Source organism: Charadrius vociferus, unplaced genomic scaffold, assembly GCF_000708025.1.
Source record: "Charadrius vociferus isolate BGI_N301 unplaced genomic scaffold, ASM70802v2 scaffold68, whole genome shotgun sequence".
NCBI classification, from domain to species: domain Eukaryota; kingdom Metazoa; phylum Chordata; class Aves; order Charadriiformes; family Charadriidae; genus Charadrius; species Charadrius vociferus.
In genome coordinates, this window is record NW_009649946.1 from 607,300 (window position 1) to 631,309 (window position 24,010).

Sequence of the window (24,010 nt, forward strand, 5' to 3'; positions counted from 1 at the left end):
GGTGGTTTGCAACTCTGAAAGTGACGGGCGAGGAAGAATTTGAACCTTTTCAGTGATTTCCTACTTTGAATATGCTTGCTGAGTAGTTTATGTAAACCCATTTTACATTGCAATCCAACAGTCTTAAACGTATGTGCAGAGTCTTATTTCCTCTAAGGTAATGATAATTGACAGCTGAAAAGCAGTAACTTCTTGGTGGTTTTTAATCTCATGACAAGCATTCATTTGAACACAGTCCTTCAGGTGCTCAGAGGGAAGAATACTTTATCATTAAGTGTCATGAAGAAATCAAATAAAGTACATCTCTATAGGCAAATGTAGTCAGTATAAACAGTGTGTCCTGCTTCAAATCATGTCTTAGAAATGTTAGAGAGATTGAAAAATACTATCTGTAGAAGAAGGAAACAAAAGATTACATTACTTGCATAGTTTTCAGGGACAGAGACAGAAAAATGTTCTCCTGGACCAGAATGCGTGTCAGTGCCACCATAGGTGACTATGTCATGCCATGTTAAGGTGGAACAAGATAATATATTGAAATCAGTTTGACTTTTTTTTTAATTCTACTCCTCCACTGCCCTGCTGTGAGCAAGACATATTTGTCATTTACTGCTAAACTTATTACTTACAGTGTACAGACCAGAGTATAGTCAAAGGTGAACAATGTGGATTTTGAAATTCTTGGAGTTTATGCTTCTACCTAAGTAGAGATGGGTACTTAGATCTTTTCAAAGAGGGGCCTATTACTACATTTGCAGACCTCACAGGTTTTAGAGGGATGGTGAAGCTGCTGTATACTTTTTTTATCTATATCTACTATTATAGTTAAGTATCTCTCTTTACTTAACTATATTTTAAATCCCGAGAGTGTTATAGAACATAATTACCACTGTGGTGTTAAGATAGAGGTAAAGTAGTTAGAACTATACTTAGATGTTCACTTTGAAAGTAAAGCTTTCCTTATTTTAAAATCAATTGTCTTCCTGTGACATATCATGGTGGAAGAATTTGTAAAGAATTGTAAATGTGGAGGAGCTAGAGCCTTGCAAATGAACTTGGGAAGTGTGATTTCATGAGACATGCCAAAGAAGCTTTTGGGAAAGGAAGACGAGACATCTGCTTGGTAGTGTGTAAGAAATGTTGTGAAATAATTGTAAATAAAAAGCTGTTTGCTTGGATTCCTCTTATTTTTAGTGATATGTGGATTCAATGGCAAAAAATAAAAAGGTGTGCTTTGAAGATGCAACCTTCCTACTTTTGTACTGCTTCTATCCTGAGATTTTACAGTATTTTGAAGTATATCAGAACAGAATAAAATGGATACTTTCTAGAGGTGAAAAACTAGAGCTTTTAGCTGTTCTAACACGTGGCTGCTGAGGCTTTCTGGAATCTTACTGCACTTCTCTGTTAAACTCTTGGGAGGTGCTGGAAATACAGTAGCAGATAGTTCTATAGATACACGTAACTGCTTCAGTGAGTGGCAAAGTTGCAAGATACTGGAACCTTGAATTTGGTTTAATAGAGATGGTAAAAGGAAAGATGTGATCAAAATTCATACTTTTGTATGGACTTTTGCTGAGACACGAGGTGTGATTAAACATGAGGTAGGTATCTGACAAAACTGCTGTTAGTCATAAAAGAAAAAAAAAGATCTTGAAGATGCGTAAAAAGATTCAGCAGAATCTGGAAAAACCCAGGATTCACATTAAGCAGATACACAGCTCTTGGAAGTTATTTATTTGAGAGAATGCTTCTGGCTGGCTGGGCTAACAAGTTGGGAAGGAAGATAGGTTGTGTTCTATCCAGAGTTAAAAGTGAGAGAGAATTGGTGAACTGGAGATTTGATCTAATTATTTTATAATTTAAGCAGTAGTCCTTCAGTTCTGCCAAATACAACATAAGTGAAAAGAGAGGCTACTAGACAGTGTACTATACGGAAAGGGAATTTGGAGACATGATCAGCAGTTAAAGGAGAATTGGGAATACATGCTTGTCATTTCACCTATTGCTTCTGAATGCTTCTGCTGAGATTTTAATGAAAGTATCTAAGGCAAGAGAGATGATAAAATGCCAAGAAGCAGAAGAAACAGTAGCAATTGAGAAGCCAATGGTAATGCTGAGTTGATGTAACTGACTGTCCCTGTCCTGATGTTTGTCACTGTTACCAATGGCTTGAATGTAGAGAGAGGAGATGATAACCTATGTATGCAAAGAAAACTAAATTTCAGGTGTCTGGTCCTGTAATGAAGTAGAAAATCTTGAGTTGGTAGGTGTCTTCATTCTAGGTAACGTTTGGGGAGTGATGGCTTAGGTTTCACACAAGCCAGAATTCAGTAGTGTGATAAGCTCACTTGAGGACTACTATCTATGTGTGTTCGCAATGCTTGGCTCTACAGTGTCATGAATGTGACATACGAATATTTGCAAGGGAAAGATTAAAATAAGTGTTCTTCCTCTTCTGTGAAAACTAGGATATCTAATGTTAGTGATTATATTCTACATGAAAGATACAATTTAAAATGAAATTTTCAGTGCAACTACTCTATAGCTGCCAAATACAAATAAAAATGACCGTGTTGCTACTTATGCTTCAGTACTTCGGCAGACTGCCTAGCTTGTTTCAGTGTAGTGTACATTAATGGAAAATCTGAAGAGAATGAAAAGGAAACAACGTCTGCCAAAAGATAATAATATTTGTTCAAAGCGATGTGCTAAAGAATTTCTTTATATACTGAAGCCAGTATAAATACTTCTTGTAGTTCTGAGGATTTTGTGCCTGTTGCCAAAATTGTCAGTGTAGCAGCAGCTGTGAATTTCTTCCTTGAGCTATGATTATATGATGACGAAATTTGTGTTCTCCATTCTAAACAGGTGTTAACCACCAAATCATTATATATTATACACAATTGAGTATGTCAGTTTCCAGTGGAGAAAGAACTTATTGAATATGCAGAGTAAGTTTGTTAGAATTAATTCAGACTAACTTGGTTGAAAATTAGGTCTGCTGCGTTTCAGAGATTTCATCGTTTCTGATGCTCTCCTCCTCCTCCCTAGCTTTTCAGGTGGTGAAATCTCAGCTATAAATCATTTGCCAGAGAAGAAATTGATTATGAAACAGAGGTTATATTAATCTCTTGTCTGCTGCTAGAGTTTCAAGTGACTTCTCCTTTCTGTGGCTTCCTGTGGTCAGATGAAAACATAAAATTTCTGGTTTTAGTTTCATTTTAATTCTGAAGATTTTGAAAGCAGTTGTGACAAAGTAAAAGGCTGGAATTATTGAAGTCTGTTTCTGCTTTACAGCCGACACTGTCATAAGTCTTAAAGCTTTGGGAACAATGCCTGTTTAAATGTTATTTTTCAGTTCGGAACTTGATTAATACATTCATTTCAAGTAATTCTTTAGTGATACTGGAATAAACTCACTGCGAAAATCTTATACTAGTTGGGGTTCTGTAAGTTACGAAATGTGGGGGGTTTTATTCTTATAGCAGCAATTCAAATACCAGTTTACAGTTCTAGAAATGAAATGGAAGCTCTTGTTAAATACATTTTTTGGTTAATAAGAGAAAGCTTTGTGTCCATTCTCAGATTGTTACAGTTTAGTGAAACTACCCTGGATTTGAATCACATTATCCATTTTTAACTACCTTGTTTATAACTGCTCAACTACATCTTGCAAGTAAATGCCTCAAGGTGTGGGCACTACAGGTTTAAATCGTAGAAACAGTACTTATAAGCCCACTTGTGATGTTCCCTGATGCTGTCAAGGAGTTTTTCATTACTTTGCAATGAAGTAGTAGGAATTTTGGGCATGTATAGAGGTTGCCCAGGTCTCTGGTACCGTACTTGTCTTCATTTTTTCATTACCTCACTGGGGGTAGTTAGTAGAATAATATTTATTGCTTTCTTGTCACACCATGTGCTCAGTAACTGCACGCTTGAATTGTCAGATTTCTTACTGCTGAAAGATGCAGCAGTTCATTTCCAAATGCTATAGTTAATCTCATAACCAGTAAATAGTACTGTATAGATAGATATGTTTTTGTAGTTTTTATGTTAGGTACGGAATTCTAATTTTTTTGCTTTGTAGATGCTTTATTATACAAAATATGTATGGGAATTGTATTTATAGACCTTTTAAATGATGTGAACAGTCTTGTAAGTGTTCTAAGGAGCTGCACATAATTTTTACTTCAGTAGCTGAATTCCATAAACAGGATGAGTAGGCAGCAAATTTACAGACATGAAGAAAACATTTAAGATGGATGCTGCAATTTAAAAAAAAAAACCACAACAAAACAAACCCAAACAAACGTAAAAACCTAAACAAAACTAGACTAGGTTTTCTTTTCAAGTTACCATAATGCTCATGAAGAGAGGAAGAAAATGGCATTAAGATTTGGGAAAGATTAGAAAGAGAAGACTGTCATGCTAGATTATAATCTGTTACTGTATTTAATACCTAATAATACGTTTTTCCCCCCACAGAAATTAGCAGAGTACGGAAAGACATGTATAACGACACATTAAATGGTAGTACGGAGAAGAGAAGTGCAGAATTACCAGATGCTGTGGGACCTATTGTACAGTTACAAGAGAAACTATATGTGCCTGTAAAAGAATATCCAGATGTAAGTATATCTTTTTAGTCCCTAAATTATTTTTTGATCCTTGTGGTCATCTTTAAGTGTAAATTTCATGTGATGCTGCCCTTGGATCATACTGAACTGCTTTTGACAAAGATACTTCTTAGGGAAGTAGTATATGTTCCACTTGGTGGCTTGATTTGTAGTGAGTGTGAGTGGAAGAAGGTTGTGTTAAATACCAAACTAGTATGGATTATAAAGCTGTAGATCTAAGATCTGAATCATTTTGTTCATTCAGTCCTGTCAGTCCTGGGACACTGTGTTTTATGAGGGAAGTAGTTCTTGGGACAGTGTTTTTTCGTCTTAGTGTATCTCCAAAAGTCAGTTGGAGAACCCTTAGAGACCCTTTAGAGACCTTTTAGAGACTATACTTAATCTCAGTTACTGTTTGTCCCATATGTGTGTAACTAGTTCTGTTGCATATAGAAATGTCTTTATCTTGGGATTGATTTTTTTCTTTTTTTTTTTTTTTTCCCCCCCCATGTTCCCCCTTAAGCAGAGGTCCTTGCATGCCAATGTTACGTTCTCCATTGGGTGTTCTGTTCTATTGTACACCTACCTTTTTGAGGGAGAATGGTTTAATTTACCTAGAAGTATTTAGAACTCCTGTAGTCTGAATGGTATCTTAAAACAACTCAGGGAAAAATAGTCCTGTCAAAATCTACCCCAGTCATTTTTGTTGGTCACTGACAAAATAAGAAATTGTGTTGTTCCTCCCTAATAGAATTTAGAGGTCCAGTTGCAGTGGAGGAATGCGGGGTCCAAGTGAGGCATTTGCACATTGAAGTGGTATGAAGTGGAAGAGAGTATGGAACATCAAAAAACTGAGACTAACACTTGTGTATTTCTGTGACTTTTCTTTGTATCATTAGTTAGATTAAGGTCTGCAAATTGAGCTTTATTATTTTAATGCTGCTTAGAAAGCACAGGCCTCAAGATAAAATCTCATTGTGCCAGACTCCATTAAGAAAATTAAGTGCAAGTCGTTATTCAGACCAGAATATTTATGCAATTTGCTCTTCTACCTTTTCCGTTTTCACAGTTGTTTTGTTGCTTTTGGGTTAAAATACCTGTGTTGGGAAAAGCGTTCAAAGAATTTGCGTTGGCAGTAAGCACATCTCTCTCCCCTTCACTTCTGTTTTTCTCCCAAATTAAATATATGCATGTGCATGTCTATATACACATATGTACACATAGGTACATGCATACATGTCCCCACACTGCAAACAGTTAATCTTTTGAAAATCCTTGGAGTTACGGATTATTTAGTGGAACTGTGCTATGCAACTGTTCTGTAAAGCAATGTAAGTAGTTCTGTACTTTAATATCTGTATATATCTTAGATTTATATTGCTTATTGGCTTTTTAAAACATAGCTTAGTTAGTGAAATCTTGGTTTTATCACTCCGACAATGTATCCTTTGCAAAGTGTTTCTTTAATTATTGTTTGTAGTTTTTACAGAACTTGATGCCTGCTGTACCACAATCCATGAGATAGGAGGAAGAAAAAGGGGTTGGATTTCCTATAATTATTATTAAGGTTTTCTTCTAGAAATCAAGGGTGTAGTAGCTTAGCTTCTTCAGTGCCAGTTAATTATCAAATATAATGTAAATAAGGAGGAATGAGTTTGTCTCTAGTTACTGTCAAAGCACTTGTGTAACTTTGGGTGTACAATTTCTCTAGCTACTGCTAGCCCTTTGTGTGCCTCCAGAGGAATGGTCTTGTAGTGGTCACTAGTTTATTTTAACAAACGCTTACAGATTCAGAAGTTGGAGATTCTTGTGATTTGTATCCATGTGACCTGGAATAACAAGGTAGTTGGTTCTTCTGAGATGTGTGATATTTGCTAGAAAATCTTCAGCTTCTATCACTCTGGTGGTACGTGACAGTTCAAACTTAATTGGGGACCAAAGCACAACATTCTCTATGTCCTCCTGCCTGTCTGTGTGTTGTCTGTATTTGTTCTTAGCTTCTCAGAACGGGGTCTGCACAGCCTCAATAATTAGTTGAGCAACTAGAATATACCATTACATATTTCTGCAAGTTAGAAATTAAATAACCTGCTTTGCATTGAGGCTAATACAGCATTTAGAATGTCTGGAGTACAGTGATTCCAACTTACCATGAAAAAAACCTGTAAAATTCACTTGTAAAGATTAATTTCACCTGTAAAGCTAATTTCAGTGTAATCACACAGTGTTCCATGAAACTTCTTACTCCTATCTAGCAATTGATTTAATTGTTATCAGATACAGGGAAGACATGCTGTGCGGACTGTCAGAGTGAGCTTGTCAGATAAGTCAGTCAGTCAGTTCTTTCTATTGCCATCATTCTCTTCCAACTGACAAACTTGTATACCTTACAAAGACATGAAGATGGATAAACTTAAAAATTATTCAGAGAAGAGTGACCAGAAACTGTTTTCTGATGTAGATAACAGCAAAAAAATTGAAAAACCTTTATGATGTTCTAATAAACTTCTATTCTGGTAAATATTTTTGACGTATAATTTTAAGCATATAGATTAGTTGGCTGTAGTGAATAGTGAATAGCATTGTAGTGCCATTTTGTGCACAGAATCCAAAATAAATTGTGGGGCATAAACAATAATGGTCTGCCATAAGTTTAAACAAACTTATAGTTTATATCTGTGTATATAAACATACATACATGTATAAAAGATGAAACAGTAAATTTTCATAACCTACATCATTTTGATATTACTGTTTGACTGTAATTTGAGTACCTACACAGAAGAAAGAATATGTAAAATTGAATTACAAAGCTAAAATAAATACATAAAATCCCCTATAGTCTCTTAATAATTCAGGTTTTTGTAGGAGTGCATACTGAGTATTTTAATTCTGATTTTAATTCTAAGACCATAGCTGATGCAAGGTTCAACTTTCAAAAAAATTCATTGTCAGAAATGGTCTATAGATTGTGTAGAATCTGCATTTCTACTTCTGTACTAGTAAGTAGAAGATGTGTAAAACATCTTCCTAAAGGATAACTAATTTTCTCTGGTATGTTGTATTAGTAAGGAGCATTTTTCCATGATGTAATCACAATGTGATAAATTGCATAACTGTTGGGGTGGTCTGCTTTCTGGCTCATTGTTTTTCCATTGCAAGCTACAGTAGTGCAGTTGTGTATGTTTGTATATATTATTTTCTTGGAATGTGTTAGATTTTTATAGGCATTTTAGTCTTAAAACTGAAATTTTAACTACTTAGCTTTTCTGAAGCATTTATGTGCTCCTGAAACTTGAGAAATTGTGCAGAAAGCACGCAGAAGATTAAATTCCATTAGTTGTCCGTAATTTGCCCTTCGGTTAAAAATGTGTTTTCTATACAGTTAAATCTTTGTGTTCTCATTTAAGACTCGGTATGACGGTTTAAAGGCATTTCCAATTCATGGAGAAATATCTTCCATCAGAGTTTAAAAAAAAAAAAAAAAAGAAAGAAAGAAAAGATGTCAATAAAATTACTGAGCTAGTAGGAAGCAGAAGAATAGAGAATATGCTATTGTTTGTGGGTGAATAGTTAATTGTCTTTAGCATTTCTTATGCTTCAGATAAATGATTAATTTTCTTGAGTTTCCCTAAAGAGCTGAGACTAAACTTTGTCTGATATCAATTTAAACAGTTTTTGGAATTAGTACCTACAAATGTTGGACTGAATAAATGTTTTTCTATTATAATCATGGCTTTATTATTAATAAGTACCCTGTTAGCTCTGATTAATGTGAAATTCTCTGTTGGAGCTCTTCTGTGCCTCTTCAGTGAAAATGTAAGAACTCGGTAATTATCGCATCTAAAGTAGCATGTCCTTTGAGTATACTGAAGCTCAAAGGCCAGCAGTGATAAACAGCTTGTGCGTACTTTCTGACCATTTTAGTTAAAACTGTTTAATTAGTACAACAGAACGATGAACACAGGGATTCATTTTACTATGGGGAACTTACTGACAAAACGTTTAAATCCTTTTTCAATTTGGTAATATCAGAGTTTAATAGCATCCCTAATATGGATTAGGAAAATGATAACATCATCTTTATTTATTGTTCTGATTCTTTTACTTAAGCTCTTCATTCCCTAGTGGTAAACAGGGAAGGCGGCTAAAAGAGCTGGCCTTGTTTACCCTTGCAATAGGAAGGAAAGAGAGAATGTAACGGGTATCTGTGAATAAATTTGGACTACAGAGTACCAAGAGGGCTGAAAGAAGACTCAGCAAAAGGTTAACTGCTGATACAAGTTAAAATGTATATGAAAGAACTAAAATAGTTTGATTAATGATTTCCAGTCTGAATGAGATATTTGGAAAAACATTCTAGTAGAAGTAGTGGGAGCAAAAAGTTAACTTTTTTTTTTTTGGGTAGTACCTTGCTGAAAGATGACATATACTGTCATAATTTCATTCAGAAAAAAGCTTTCCAAATCTCCAGAGCGTGTTTGTCCTCGGAGGCAAAAGGATGGAAGACAGTCTAGAATATATTTGAGATAAAAACCCTGTCCTTTAGTTTCTGATTGTAGTCTTGCAGGCTCAGCAGTACTGGTGAGCTTGGTCCATATCTCATCCTTGGGAGAGTTACTTCTTCCCCATTTAACTCTTTGAGCATTGAGTACAATTAAGTTAGGTGATTATCTAGTTATTTATCTGCTGATATTTTTATTCCCATTTCATTCTTACTTTCAAATTTTGCTCTAACTATTTGCAGATACTTTGTGTGTGTAAATAAAAAAAAGGAAGGTAAGGTGAAGGTAAGACAAGTAAAGACTAAGTAAATAGCATTTGCTTTGGCTAGGGACAATGTTTCTCTGAATATTTTCGAAAGTGAATTCAGAAATCTGGGAGCAGAAATGAGTTGCATCTGGCTCTGATACGCAAATTGAACATATTTGTCACAACAGCAGTTTGTTATGGTGATGTTTGTATTAGTAACTTCTTCAAATTAACATCATAGGATTAAAATTTTAGTGATGTCCAGCATGTGTATGATGCTTTTAGTAGAAAGTAGTGTATTATTTTTCTTGTTAAGTCACTATACAGGTCATACTCCTAAGAGTACGAGTCCTCTAATCTGACATTAACAGCTCGTGCTAGACATTTGAGCATCTTCTGTACACCATGGATGAAGAGGAGTGGAAGCTAAGTGCTGAAGGAGAAAAGGCTAGAAAATTAGTCTAATCAGTTTGTAGATGCCTGTTGTTTTTCTGTGAATGAAATATCTAAAATTTTAGAATAAATTAATATTACTGAAAGTGGCTAATTTAGGCAATTACAAAATTTGAGGTTGCAAAGGATGTATCCAACTGGACTTTATGAAGAGCAAGTTATCACCTAGTAATCAACAACTATCGTGCTTGGTTTTCCTTGCACAGTGCCTTTCATTTTGGCTCATCTCTCAATTGTTATTGTCTCTGCAGAGTTAGGCTTTCAATGGGCAATTTATTTGGTCAGAGCTATCTTCTTAATACCCTCTATTGTTTTAGAATTCTGCATTTTATGTGCATAAATTTCCTAAGTTCATGGACTACAAAAATATTTGGGGGCATGGTTTCAGTCGATCGTATACTACAACTCTGTTGTGTCAGTTTGTCTGTGCTTCCTTTTGCTGAACTGTTTTCCCTCCGAACTTCTGCTTTGTGTAGTAGCTCTTGCAAGACTAAGTACCCAAGGGTTACGTGCAAATACTAGTAGTGAAAGGAGCAGTTGTAGGGCAGAGAGATTTGTGGAATATTGGTTTTGTTTTTAATTGGGTTTTTTTTGTTCAATCTGTTCTTTCAAGTGTTTATCGTAGTAAAGAAGGGTTTTGTACAGAGAGGAGGAAGTGCTTCAGCATGATACTTTTGCTCGCTGTTGTGAATAGGTCAGGTATGCTTGGATACACCTGCTGAACTTACTGGTAGTTTTCTATTTCTATTAACATTCTGTGTACTTTAGCTAGGATTGGGGACTGCAGTAAACATGGAAATACATCTGTAAGGACTAAAACCATACTTAAAAGAGCAAGGTAGAGCTGTGTTTAAAATACATATGTGGACTGACAAATTACTACTTAGTCATCAGAATCCCTTGTAGGTACACCCAGTTATTCAAAATCAAGAACAGATCTTACCTTTTCTTCAGAATGCTCAAAGTTGACTCCTGAAGGATAGGGTTTGTAGTTGAGAAGTACAATGTTTTAGAGAGGTAGCAAATACATAGAGGAAAAACCCTTTCCTGAGATTTAAAGTTGTTTGGTTTTTTTTTTGTTTCCTCTGGTTAGTTGACAAAGGAGACCTATGACACTGAGCTGCTGTACTTTGCCCAGAAACTTAACCTGGTATACCATGCTAGCTTCCTTTTCTCTCCTCCCTGCCCCCTGCTGCCCCATATCTGGTGGTCAGTTTTTGACAGGCATTTTAGATTATTAAATTAATTCAGATTATTAAGTGCTCTTAATAAGAACATTTTGACAGGCATATTAGATATTTCTTCCTTTTTAGTAGCTCTGTGGTTTAGGTATCACTGTTCCTACACCCAGCTTTTTTATGGAGTTGCCCTTGCAAAAGTAATTCAGTACTTTCTTGTCAGAGGACAGCATTAGTTCTGTAACTTCATACAGGTGAAAACATCACATCAGTGAAATGCAGATCTTCACTAATTATTTTTACTCTGCGTTTCTCTGGGATAAGAAGGCACTGAGCCCTATCCTGAATTGCTATTAAAACTAGTTTTGAGTACCAGTCAAAATATCAGACTGATGTTTTCTTGTATCTCTCCTAAATTATACACTCAGGTAAAAATCAGCTTACATGTCCTCAATACTAAAAGGTCTGCTGTTTATTACTAGAATAAGTCTGCCCACAAGTGTTGGGAGTGCATGTTAATTAAAAAAAAAAAAAAGAAGTAAAAGTTGTCCTTTAAGAACATGGACTACTGTTTTAAAGAGGTGTTGTTTTTAGGTTCTGCTGTTTCTGAAGTTAGCTCATTAACGCGTTTTAAAGTGTGTATCACTTGTCAAGGAAAAGTCTTCACTGTAATGTTGCATTTATAGCATTCACTTCTGATTTGAATTTGATAATAATTCAAAATAACGTGATTGTTGTTCTCTGCATTTGCGTGTCATTGATTCAACTTGTTGAGAGTAAGATTTTACACAAATACCAGCTTGTTGAGTAAACTTTCTGTTTAGATATTTTCTTTCTTTTTCAGTGTTTTGTTTCACAGCTTAGGAACTGTTGTTTACCTGCTTTTGTTTTGATTGTTGAATTTAGAATAAAGCACAAATGCTACCTCAATAAATATCTCTGTGTAGGAGATTCTGAGATTGTGTAGCTAATAGGTATTCATCCACTGTTGTATGGATCTACTCGATTTATTCAATTAGTCTCTGCTGTTTTTTAAAGCTGGCAACAGCAGCAGTTGGACACAGTTGTTTCAGTTACTTTGGCATAATATTAATTCACAGCTCTAAGCTTTTGTATGTTTCTTTTCTGTTTCTTGTTAAGTGCAGTGTAAAATAGTTAAGTTATGTGAAAGCACTGATTCCTTTTGAAATTTGCTATACTTCTTTGAAAATGTGTGCATTGTTTTTCTTTTGTATACACTCAGTATTTTTAGAAAAATAATGCTGGTTGATGAGCAGCCAGTTCCTTTTTACACCTTACTTCCCCGCATTTTAGTTGTCTCTTACAGAAACATAGAACAGTTTGGGTTGGAAAGGTGCCTTTAAAGGTCAGCTAGCCCAACCTCCCCTGCAATGAGCAGGGACATCTTCTACTAGATCAGGTTTTTCAGAGCCCCCTCCAACCTGACCTTGAATGTTTCCAGGGATGGGCCATCTACCACTTCTCTTGGCAACCTGTGTCAGTGTTTCACCACCCTCATTGTAAAAAAAAAAAAAAATAAAAAAAATCTTCCTTTTATCTAGTCCAAATCTTCCCTCATTTAGTATAAAGCCATTACCTCTTGTCCTATCGCAGCAGGCCCTGCTAAAAATTTTGTCCCCGTCTTTCATACAAGCCCACTTTAAGTACTGGAAGGCCACAATAAGATCTCCTTGGAGCCTTCTCCTCTCCAGGCTGAACAACCCCAACTCTGTTAGCCTGTCCTCATAGGGAAAGTGCTCCAGCCCCCTGATCATTTTTGTGGCCTTTCTCTGGACCTGCTCCAACAGGTCCATGTCTTTCCTGTGCTGAGGGTTTCAGAGCTGGACGCAGTACTCCAGGTGGGGTCTCACCAGAGCAGAGTAGAGGAGCAGAATCACCTTCCTTAACGTGCTGGCCATGCTTCTTTTCATGCAGCCCAGGGTACAGTTGGATTTCTGGGCTGCGAGCGCACATAGTTGGCTCATGTCCAGCTTTTCATCCATCTGTACCCCCCAGGTCCTTCTCAGCAGGGCTACTCTCAGTCTCTTCATACCCTAGACTGTATTTATACTGGCGGTTGCCGTGACCTGGGTGCAGGAGCCTGCACTTGGCCTTGTTGAACCTCATGAGGTTCACACAAGCCCACTTCTCAAGCCTTCCTGGATGGTATGCCATCCTTCAAGTGTGCCAACTGCACCACTCAGCTTGGTGTCATCTGCAAACTTGCCTAGAGTGCACCTGATTCCACTGTCTGTGTCATTGATGAAGATATTGGACAGTACTGGTCCCAATACGGACCCCTGAGAGACACCACTTGTCACCAGTCTCCATCTGGACATTGAGCCATTGACCACTACCCTCTGGATGTGACCATCAAACCAGTTCCTCATCCACCAAACAGTCCACCCATCAAATCCATACTTCTCCAATTTAGAGAGAAGGATGTTGTGGGGGACCCTGTCAAAGGTCCTACAGAAGTCCAAATAAACTAAATCCATGGCTTTTCCCTCATCCACTGATGTAGTCACTCTATCATAGGAGGCCACTAGGTTGGTTAGGCAGGACTTGCCCTTGGTGAAGCTACTGGCTGTCTCGAGTCACCTCCCTGTCCTCCATGTGCCTTAGCATAACTTCTAGGAGGATCTGCTCCATGATCTTTCCAGGCACAGAGGTGAGGCTGACAGGTCAGTAGTTGCCACGGTCCTCCCTTCTACCCTTATTAAAAATGGGTGCGAGGTTTCCCTTTTTCCTGTTACTGGGGACTTCACCTGACTGCCATGACTCTTCAAATATCATGGAGAGTGGCTTGGCAACTACATCAGCCAATTCCCTCAGGACTCCAGGATGCATCTTGTCAGGTCCCATAGATTTCTGTAGGTTCAGGTTCCTCAGGTGGTCACAAACCTGATCTTTTCTTAGAGCGGGAAAGTGCCTGCCTTGTGGTCCATCCACTTGAGAGGTGTGGGGAAAGAGGTCGCCGGTGAAAACTGAGGCAAAAAAGTTGTTGAGTACCTCAGCTTTCTCCTTGTCTGTTGTTACCAGCTTGCCAGTTGTGCTGATCGGGGGGGATACACTTTCTTTGGCCTTCCTTTTCTGGCTGACATACCTGTAGAAGCCCGAGCGGGAAAGTGCCTGCCTTGTGGTCCATCCACTTGAGAGGTGTGGGGAAAGAGGTCGCCGGTGAAAACTGAGGCAAAAAAGTTGTTGAGTACCTCAGCTTTCTCCTTGTCTGTTGTTACCAGCTTGCCAGTTGTGCTGATCGGGGGGGATACACTTTCTTTGGCCTTCCTTTTCTGGCTGACATACCTGTAGAAGCCCTTCTTACTATTCTTTGCATCCCTTGCCAGGTTCAGCTTCAGCTGTGCCTTGGCCTTCCTGACCCCATCCCTACACAACTGGGCAGCGTCCTTATATTCTTCCCAGGATACCAGTCCCTAGTTCCACTGCCTGTGGATTTCCTTCTTGCCCTGTAGCTTGCCCAGCAGGTCACAACTCCTCTTGCCTTCCTTTCCTGATTTCTTACACCTTATATAGCATAGTATCCCCTGCCTTCTGGGAAGGGTCGTGCACCTGTCCTAATGGTCTACATTCATCCACCCAACACTTAATTTTAAGTTGCTTCAGTTGATTAATGCTTTTTCAGAAACTTCTGTTTTGTTAGAGTCCTGACATAAGTTTGATCAATATCTTTGAGCTGTGTGGTTTATAAACAATCAGAACATACTGACCTAAAATTCAAGTTCATTTTAGTTACATATGATCTGTTGTGTCAAAGGACACTGAGGTCTTTGCCTTGTTGTCAGTGATAGAGGAACTGCTTGCTCTGCAAAGATCGTCAACTGAATTATGATTTACAGTTGACTTAAATATGCAGCAGTTTCTCAGATTATTTTTTTTCCCAGCCAAGTACAAGTGGCCTACAAATGTGAATGCTGCATGAAATAAGTATCTCTATTGCAGTTCTAAGTTTATTGTGATTAGTGGAAATGACCGTTTGTTATCTTGTTAATGTATCTTAAGCACTGATGATAATGGGTATAGTATTCAAATTAACATAATAAACTTCTCAGTTTTATTGTTTAAGGTAATTGTTTGAATTTTATTGTTGAACTCATTTGATTACTGTTGTTTTTAAAGTGAATGTCACTTGCATTAAAAGTAAAGCAAAGTTGCTGTCAGGCAACACAAATACTAAAATAGTATTTTCTGGGCTTTGATCTCTTTAGATTTTTTTTCAAGTTAGTCCAAATATTTTGCCATTCCCACCTCCCCCCCACCCCCACCCCCCTTCTTCTGCAAGTGCAAATGTTGTCCTTGAGACCTGGAAAGTTGTAAACAAGGGCTTGTGAGTCTTTCTGAAGGATTTCAGTTTCTTTAGGGAGTCAGCTGGTGGACAGGCTGAATGAGAGGCAGAGAGAGACCTAGAACTCTAGCTTTGTAGCATAAATAGGGCCGGAACATAACTTAGAAGATATATATATGTATGTGTTTGTGTGTGTTACTACAGGCAGGTAGATTGGCACATGAACCTGAAGCACATCTCAAAACTTTATGGTAATGGTGATGCCTTTTTTCCTGTGGTTCAATGAGGTGGTTCCTTTTTAGTTGCAATGACTGTGGTGGTGGTGATCATCACAGAGCTGTTGAAATGTTGTAAAGTCTGTCTGTTTCCGTATTTTAAAAGCTCTTGGATAACAGGCAAAAGCTAGTTAGAAATGAAGGCTGAAGGTAGGAATTGTGATATGCTGCTATTTTAGTGGTGTTGTAATCGTAAATGTTTAAGATAATAGATTCAATATGATTTTATATGCAAAGGTGCTATTATTGCTGTAATACTGCTGCTCTGTGCTGCTTGATGCTGGCTGAAGCACGTAACTCTATAGTGTATATGTTGTGAGACTTGTACCTTTAAATGCTCCCGACCAGTTGGACTTTCTAGTGTGTTTCAGGCAATTTTCAATTTTGCCTCATTTCTCGTTTTATGTATTACCTTCTTACAGATAGAGTAGAGAGTTAAGGTTTGGTAATGTAACAGCTTTTAACAGAATTCATTTACGGCAAACAAGGTGGATTAGACCTTAAAGTACTAAAGGAAATATTCAGAGGGCTATAATTTGAGCTATCTTCTGCATTTCTGACCTGTTCTCCTGCAATTCTAGGCTTGAATTTTGCAAACAATGATTCTGGCAGCTTTAGATGTATATTGAACACTTGTGTAACAGCCTTTTCAAAGGTGAATGGAATTGTTCAATTTTTTGCTTTAAATATGGTCAACATGGAGAAACCTATTTCTGATTTTTTTTTTTTTTTAGAAGAAATAATTGGACAATAGCAATTAGACATTGAAAGCTACTAGTCTTTTTTCTTTTACAGTTGCTTGAAGCATATCACCTGAAGTCTGTAGTGGAATGGCAAACTACCAGTTATATTAGCCTACTGGTTCTTGCTCTAAAATTCTGGGAGGGGGGATTGCTTTTGTGTTGATGAAACAATTTAAAATTGCTTTCTGTGGTGTGTTGCAGTATTTTCATGGCATGAAATTCTAGACCTAGTGTGGTAAATCAACTCCCAATGAATCTAATGCAGTGCAAACTAGGTACATGGAAATTGATTGCAATGTACAAAGCTCCTATAGCTAAGTGTTACCATTCTCTGTTTAAGTCATGAGTTTTTGTAGTTCTGATTGTTGAAATACTTGGAGCCTTTTCAGTATATTTAAAGATATAAATAGGTATTTCAGAAGTTGATTTGACTCAAACTAGGTAAAAATTCTGATCCCGCCCCCCCTCCCCCAATTCATATAAATCAGAGTTTGTTTCTACTGTAAAGCTTTAATTCTATGAATCAGATTGCAGTTGTGTTACCAATACTTGAATGTGTGTAAAAGTAAAGGACCAAAGCAAAAATTATCTAATTTTGATTGCAATTATAAATTACAATGTAGTCAGCTAAATTACGTAACTAAAATCAGTCACATGAATGGAAAGCATGTTTATGTTTAGGAAGGTTAAATACCTTAGGTTTTCATTCACTTCAGAAATTTCATAAGAGGCATTTTTTTGCACAAATATTTTGTTTGAATATGGAAACTTTCATCACAGCTGTCATTGGTAATGCCTACCTTTATTGACAAAACTATACTATGCATCTTTATCATGAGTTTAGTCATTCTGTTGCTGGGTGTGTTGCTTTACCTTTTTTTTTTTTTTTTAAACTTTGCTTGTCAAAGAGAGTGATAATTGTGGAGGAAAAAAATAGTAATTACTATTTATATAATACAGTTTTAAGGTCTTCTGATTTGGGAGTGTGTAATTTCTGTGTTACCTCCCACCTTTCAAGGTGACTAATAAATTTATTTTTGGAACTTAGAATTATAGAACACTGAATAATTCAGCATAAAATCTATTGCCTGAAAGGAGTGCAGAACTTTGTCTGAAGTTCCAGTAACTAATAAGATGAAATGAAGTGTTTACTGAGCAGCTCTCCTTTGCGTAAACTTAAGTATAACCTCAAAGCCTGTTTCTGCTCAGTAAGCACTTCCTTTTTGGGGGAGGAAAGTGACTACATTTCTCTGATAATTTTAAAAAAGGGAATGGTGTCCCATAAGTATAAGAATTTCTATTACTGCAAAGTATTTGTAACAACAGTATCACCATCTGCAATGGTGCTTCAATTTAAACATATCTTTCTCACTTCTAATTACTGAAAATTGGAAGTAGTCTACAGCAAAATTGCCAACTTTAAGTGCCTTGGGTAATGTCACATGTAGTCACATCTAATTAAAAGGTATTATTATGGAAATTAGTTCTTGGACTGTATATCCTGAGGATCCTTTGTTATTGGAATATGAGTTTAATGATGTAAACTGTGAGGCTTAGAGGGCACTGCTGGAACCTACAATTAGGTTTTGGAGACCGATTTACACACAGCACAACTTGTTAATTCTCTAGATAAATGTGTCACGATTCCCAAGTAGAGCATGGAATTGAACAATTTTTACTCATCTCCTGGTGTTATTGAAACTGATGTCTTGTCACTGTTCTGAAAACCTCATCTTAGTGAATAGGATGAAACAGATTATTCACTATCTCACTTAAGCATGCCTACTATTAGATTGTTCACGGGATCTGATTTCCTGAAAGAGTTTCTGTTAACAATCTTTCAATTACTGTTTAAAGGTTTTTATGACCACTTAAAGGAGGGAACTACCAAACTGTACTGTGGGCCTTTAAATCATTGCAAATGGGCCTCTAACGATAACAGAGATTCCTATTTTAAAACCATGAAATTGTTAATTTGTCTATCTTTACAGCCTTCTCACTTACGTTGATAATTCTAAGCAATTTAAAATCCAATTATTTCCAAAATATGACAGTAATTAGATTAGTGTTTTTACATGAACAGAACATGTAGCATAAAATTCATTTTGAGGGCTATTATTTTATAGTTACTTGAAGTGGAATTGAAACTACCCCATTAAGAATTTCTTTCAACTTAAGACATGAGGAAAAGGGTTAATGTCTAAACCAATCTTAAATGGAAAGCAAATGTGACTTTAATGCACGGTTTACATTAGTATGTATGAAAAGTACTGAGAAAGCAGAGGTGAAGCAAATAGTGCAAATTAATATAGTACAAATGGGAGGATTTCTGTCCTGTTAGGTGAAGATAGAATAATGCTGTTTAAACATGCTAAAAGAACAAATTGCTGTTTCACTGAAGATCTAAAGTTAATATTTATATAAACAATTACACAATTTATAAACAGTGAAAGTGAGATCAGAAATCGGGGGGGGGAGGGGGAAAAAAGCCAAAATATTTTTCACCTTGAGTATGTTTGACAAGGCATGGCTTTTGTCTCTGATAACTGATAAGGTCTCCGCTTTGTTGTTGTGTGTTCTTGTACCTCCTGGCTGCTGATCCAGCCCGCAGTGTTGTCAGCTCAGTGAGGAATGTCAGTAGACTGGAGCAAAAGGGACATTAAATGGTTGACACTGAGGGATGGCAATAAATGAGATGGGAGCTAAATATATATGTTTGTGACATTCTAGCAGCTGGCTTAAGTCCTGCTGTTTGTTGCCTGGCTATACTAGCCTTAAAAAGGAAGAGAATGCATTGTAGCACGAGGAAGAAAAAAACAGCTGGTGGCTTATCAGTCAGCCCTAATGACAGAGAAGGTTAAAGAGTTTGGAAGGACAAACTTTGAACGAGTGCTTTTGTTAGTAACATAAAACTCTTAATTTTATATAAATACTTGTATAAAACTAGTCTAAAACTTTGCACCGAACAAGCCATGGAAATCTGCAAAAAACCCCATGAATACTTCATTTGCTGTCCAAAGAAAGTTATTTTAAAAATTAACTTACTTTTGATTCAGGTAGTTTGTTAGGTGATTTTACGGTAAGATTCTTTTGATGTTTTCTTGCTCCTTAATGGGACTCTGTGGAAACGTTTTGATACTTGATTAAGTATCTTGCATTTTAATACTTAATTTAGAAGAAAAAATGTTTATTTTTGTAATTGATGAAAGCATGAATGCACTTGAACGGTATGAAGTTTATATATCTTAATCCTCCCCTTTATAAGAAATGTAGGAAAGTATCATGTGTTTTAAATGTTATTTTATATTTGATACATTTTCAAAATGAAAGTTAATGTTTGGAAAAATCAGTGTTTAATTGCTTAAAAGCTTCATATTTGGTATGTAACTTATAACTACCTCCAGTTGTTTTGCATGCAGTAAAGGCTGTTAGAATGTAAACTTGAAACGCATTCAGCACCTTAGTTGGAAGATTAATCCTTCTTGATATTGTTTGCTGCTTCTTGTTGATTGAGGTTTCTACTGCATCTTCTCAAGAACTTGTTTAGTTCTTAAACCGGAACTTGATTGTTCCTCCTGGCTTACAGCTGTCAGTTGACTCAAAGAGAAGTGAAAAGCAAAACCTCATTTATGGCTCCTCAACAGGTAAACTAGTAATGAATGAGCCTTTTCATGTCTGTAATAAGGGTCGGTGGGGGGGGGGGCGCACCCTAGAGGCAGTCCTCTGCTGGGTTTAGCATGTGAGAAGGAATGGGCTCAGACTTTCCATGAGAGAAGCTGTGGACTAAAGAGAGTGAAACTGTACTCCAGCTTAAAAGCCTTTAGTGGAGAGGACTTTGCCATTTTTTTGATAGTAAATGAGGACAGGCTCCTTGTGCCGTAGCATAATCTGACACAGTGGGAAGAGATATGGGAGTTCCAGATCTCCTCCTCTGAGGAGCTGGTATGTCCCCTGCCTTAAAGTTTGTTGGAGTCTTTTTAGAAGGGAAGTGTAGCCCAGGAGCTTAGTGGCAGCTTTTAGAAGACTGCAACAGTGATAGATGAGTCTCATTTGTCTTAATGTTAAGAGCTGTTTTTTTCCCCCCTGATAGGAGCAGCTTCTCCTTGTTACAATGGTGCTATCAGAGTGGTTTTCTATCAATTTGAGATGGTCTTGCGTTCATTTATTGTTTTTGTACGTGTTTATCTTTTCTACAGGGAGTACTAAAATAGGTATGCGAAAGTTCAGGTGGACTATACGTAGCATGATGATGCATCAGATATGGTTTTCAGGCCTGAGTAAAAGAGATTAGAGATTTGAGCTTCTTTCCTCAGGGAATTTGATTTATTGTGTTTAGTCAGATTTATTTTTTTTATATACCTCTGTATAGAGAGATTTGTGGCTGTGGAGCTATATAGTAATTTGAAAATCTTCTCTTGCATTTAGTACATGATACCATTTATGAAGTGCGGGTTACCTTTTGAATTAGCACAGCAGCTGTTTGCTCATCTCCATTTTGAATTCTGCAAGTTTTTTAGGTCAATGCAAATATTACCTATGTGACACATTATACAAAAAGAGCAGAATAAATATCAGCAAAATTGTAGCTAATTTAATAAACTTGCCTTTATGCCTTCTATCTAATGCACGTGCTGATTGTTTACAATATTAGCTTTTTTCAAAGTAATTAATTCTGTACAGTAAAAAACCAGAAGCACACAGCTTTTAAATTTTGTATTAGAGGTTAGTAATTTAAGATTTATTCTGAAATTAATTTCCTCAAACTTTGTGGTCCATTTATTTGATTTACGCTGCTTCTATTTAAAGCAACTCAAGCAGTGCAACTTCTGCAGTGTTTTAAAATTTCTTGACTCTTTGACAATACAATGTAAGGTCCCTATGGCGGCAGTATATCATTAATTTTCACAAAAAAAAATTAGTCTCCCTTTTGGTTTGTTTGGATTGCTTTCTAGCTTTCATCTGAAGGTTGCATTATCTAATGCCAAAATTATACAATGGAGGTGTCATTTTGCTACAGAAAAAGGAAAAAAAAAATCCTTATACAATCCTAGGGCAGTAAAACTTAGTAATCACTTAATTTTAAACTAAATGGTAAATGTCTTGGCATAAATGTTAATGGTGTTAATAATGTCATGAGTTAATTTTTAGAAAACTGAATTGAATATCAGTTAGATGTGATATTTTTTCAAATCTAGTAGGTTAATTTTTTTGTATGCTGTTAGATAGTATGACCTTCACATTAGCCAAAGAATTTCTGAACAAAATATGTTAGCTCTTTAGCAGCTAATCTGACAAAACAGTGCCCTTGAGATTAAAGATACTATCTTTGTGTTAACATATAAAAATATTTTTTTTCATCTTTTCCACCTTTGATAACACATATACACACTGTGTTTAAAAAAATCAGGTGGAATCTTCTGCCCAGGGGAGCTGAAAATAGATTTTCTGGGAAGACTGTTATATTTTGTGGTTAAATGTGTGGATGAAAATTATGTTGGTACACTAGATACCAAGAGAAATTTATTTTGAAGACTTTGATTTTTGGATGTTGAAGACTTTGATTTTTGGATGTACAGGAATTACTACACCCTGAGTTCTTATGGCTGCATTTTCATAACGAGTTCTGATGGAAACCTATTGGAAACAGATAACAAAGGAAACTCTATGTTGGGTTCTCTGTCTAGTTGTAATGCATTCCATTAACTAGGCTTAGCTACTGCTGAGGTACCTCTATCATGTCCATTAGAATTTCTGTGCTAAAAATTGTGTTATTTAGATAAATTGCTATCTATCATGATAACATTTTATTAAAAAAACTGAACATCTGAATGAAACACCAAGTATTTAGTCTGAATACTTGATAATTTACTCAAGTTCTCTTATAAAATGCAAGTGTAGAATTTGGAGAAAAAAGTTGTATACTTCAATGTGTTAGTTTTTTTTTTTTTTAAAATCTGTGTTCTAGGATTTTTTTTTCTTTAAAAAAGAAAGGTCTATTACCATTATTAAAATGACCTGGAAAGCTAGCCTGATTATTTTTTTCACCCTTTCTTTTTGTAGATCTGATCCATTGTATTTACATGGGGTTTGTAAAGCTGTTTGTCAGTTAAACAAGCTCTCAAAGCCTTCAGCACAGAGGTTATTAGAGGTGAATAATGTGGATTTAAAGGATTTAGTAATTCATTCTAAATCCCAGCTATACTTTTAAATGCATTTTTATTTTTTGGCTTTTTTTTTTTAAGGAGCATTTTAAGCATTAGGATGCAGTCTGCTGAGTAAAAACTATATTTAATTGACATCACATAGATAATCTGGTCTGTCTAGTTTACAACTGCAGTGATCAGAAAAAGATTCAGAGCTTTTTGAATGATCACCAGTGGCTGATACTCTGCTCAGTCAAACAAATGTAAATAATCCGGTAATTGGCAAGTCAGCTCTAGCAATGAAGCTAACCTCGTAGAACTGTGGCATCTTTAAATGGAATAAGTTGATGTTTTTTCTTTTAAGGTGGTTATGTTCTTTAATGTTGCTGTGCTGTCTTGGGGCTTTAACTGTACAGTACTGCTTTGTAAAAACAATTTAGTTTTTATTGTAGCAAGCAATATATTTATTAAAATTTATCACCCAATTGAAACAACCTCAGTTTTCTACCTGAAATTACATGGTGTGCTGTTTATTTTGACATATTCCAGAATCCAATTTGAAGCATTTTTTAATGTGTTAAATAATGCTATGTTGCTGGAATATAGGTACTAGCAAAGAGAACTTTATAGTTGAGTAGGGCTCTGGGTTACCCTTTGAAAAATGTAATACTTGTGATTCTTGTAACTAGGAGAATTACTTTTTTTTAAGTGAAAAAGAAAAATCTAAACACCAAAAAAATCCTGATTTTTACTATTAAAAAGTCCTAAAAGCTCTTATTTATTGTACCACCTGTTTTAATGTTACTCAGAGAACTTCACTAGTAAGAAACAGTAATAAATAAACAGTTTTTAAGGTAGACCAAACTGTTTATTATGATAATCCATCCTTGAAATCATGAAAGCATGTATTGCCAATGTCCAGGAGGGTAGGCTGCAATTTTTGATCTCACAGGGAGAATATGGTGTTACTGTTCATCACAGATTCTTTACTGTCTTATTATTAAAGCTTTGCTGGAAAATATAGATAAACCTGTATCAATATTTCTTAATAAAAGACTGTGTGCAGTCTCTATGTAGGCAAGCTCTATTTACTGACTGGCCAACAAATGCTAAATACTGTGCTCAGTTTTGGTCAGCCAACTGGCGTGCAGCATGTGTATGTTCATTTCAAGATACTTGAATTCTGAACATAATGTTAATTATTCTGTGTCTGAATTGTACTGATGCCATTTTACTAACTTTCTAGATGAGGTGAGTTAGAGGATAAATAGCACGGAGGAGGACTAACTCATGCATACCATGCAACATAAACACCCCAGCACTTAGAGCTGAGATTTCAGATGTTCTCCTCTGCCAAAAAGAGTGCTCACTAGGGGGCTTGAAAAACTTTCTGGAGATCTTTGTCCTTTTTGGAGATCCCATGGAATCTGTACGGTTGCAATTGACTTAAGAAGTTGTGCTTAAAAAAAAAATAATATCTAATTTAAAGGAACTTAAAATATTACCAAAATTACTGCTACAGTAACTGTATTATGTAATACCTA

At 36.2% G+C, this 24,010-nt stretch overlaps 1 protein-coding gene across 4 annotated transcripts in view; it reads left to right on the forward strand.

Annotated features, from left to right (window-relative positions):
• Positions 1-4,492: 4,492 nt before the first annotated feature.
• Positions 4,493-24,010, forward strand: part of QKI (QKI, KH domain containing, RNA binding) — a 123,960-nt gene continuing 104,442 nt past the window's right edge. For 3 of the 4 annotated variants that reach the window (XM_009891444.1, XM_009891446.1, XM_009891443.1), the window contains exon 1: positions 4,493-4,631. In XM_009891444.1, coding sequence (XP_009889746.1) covers positions 4,512-4,631 — 120 coding nt within the window. In that variant the 5' untranslated portion in view covers positions 4,493-4,511. The remainder of the gene's footprint in view (positions 4,632-24,010) is intronic. The other variant, XM_009891442.1, reaches the window with a different exon arrangement.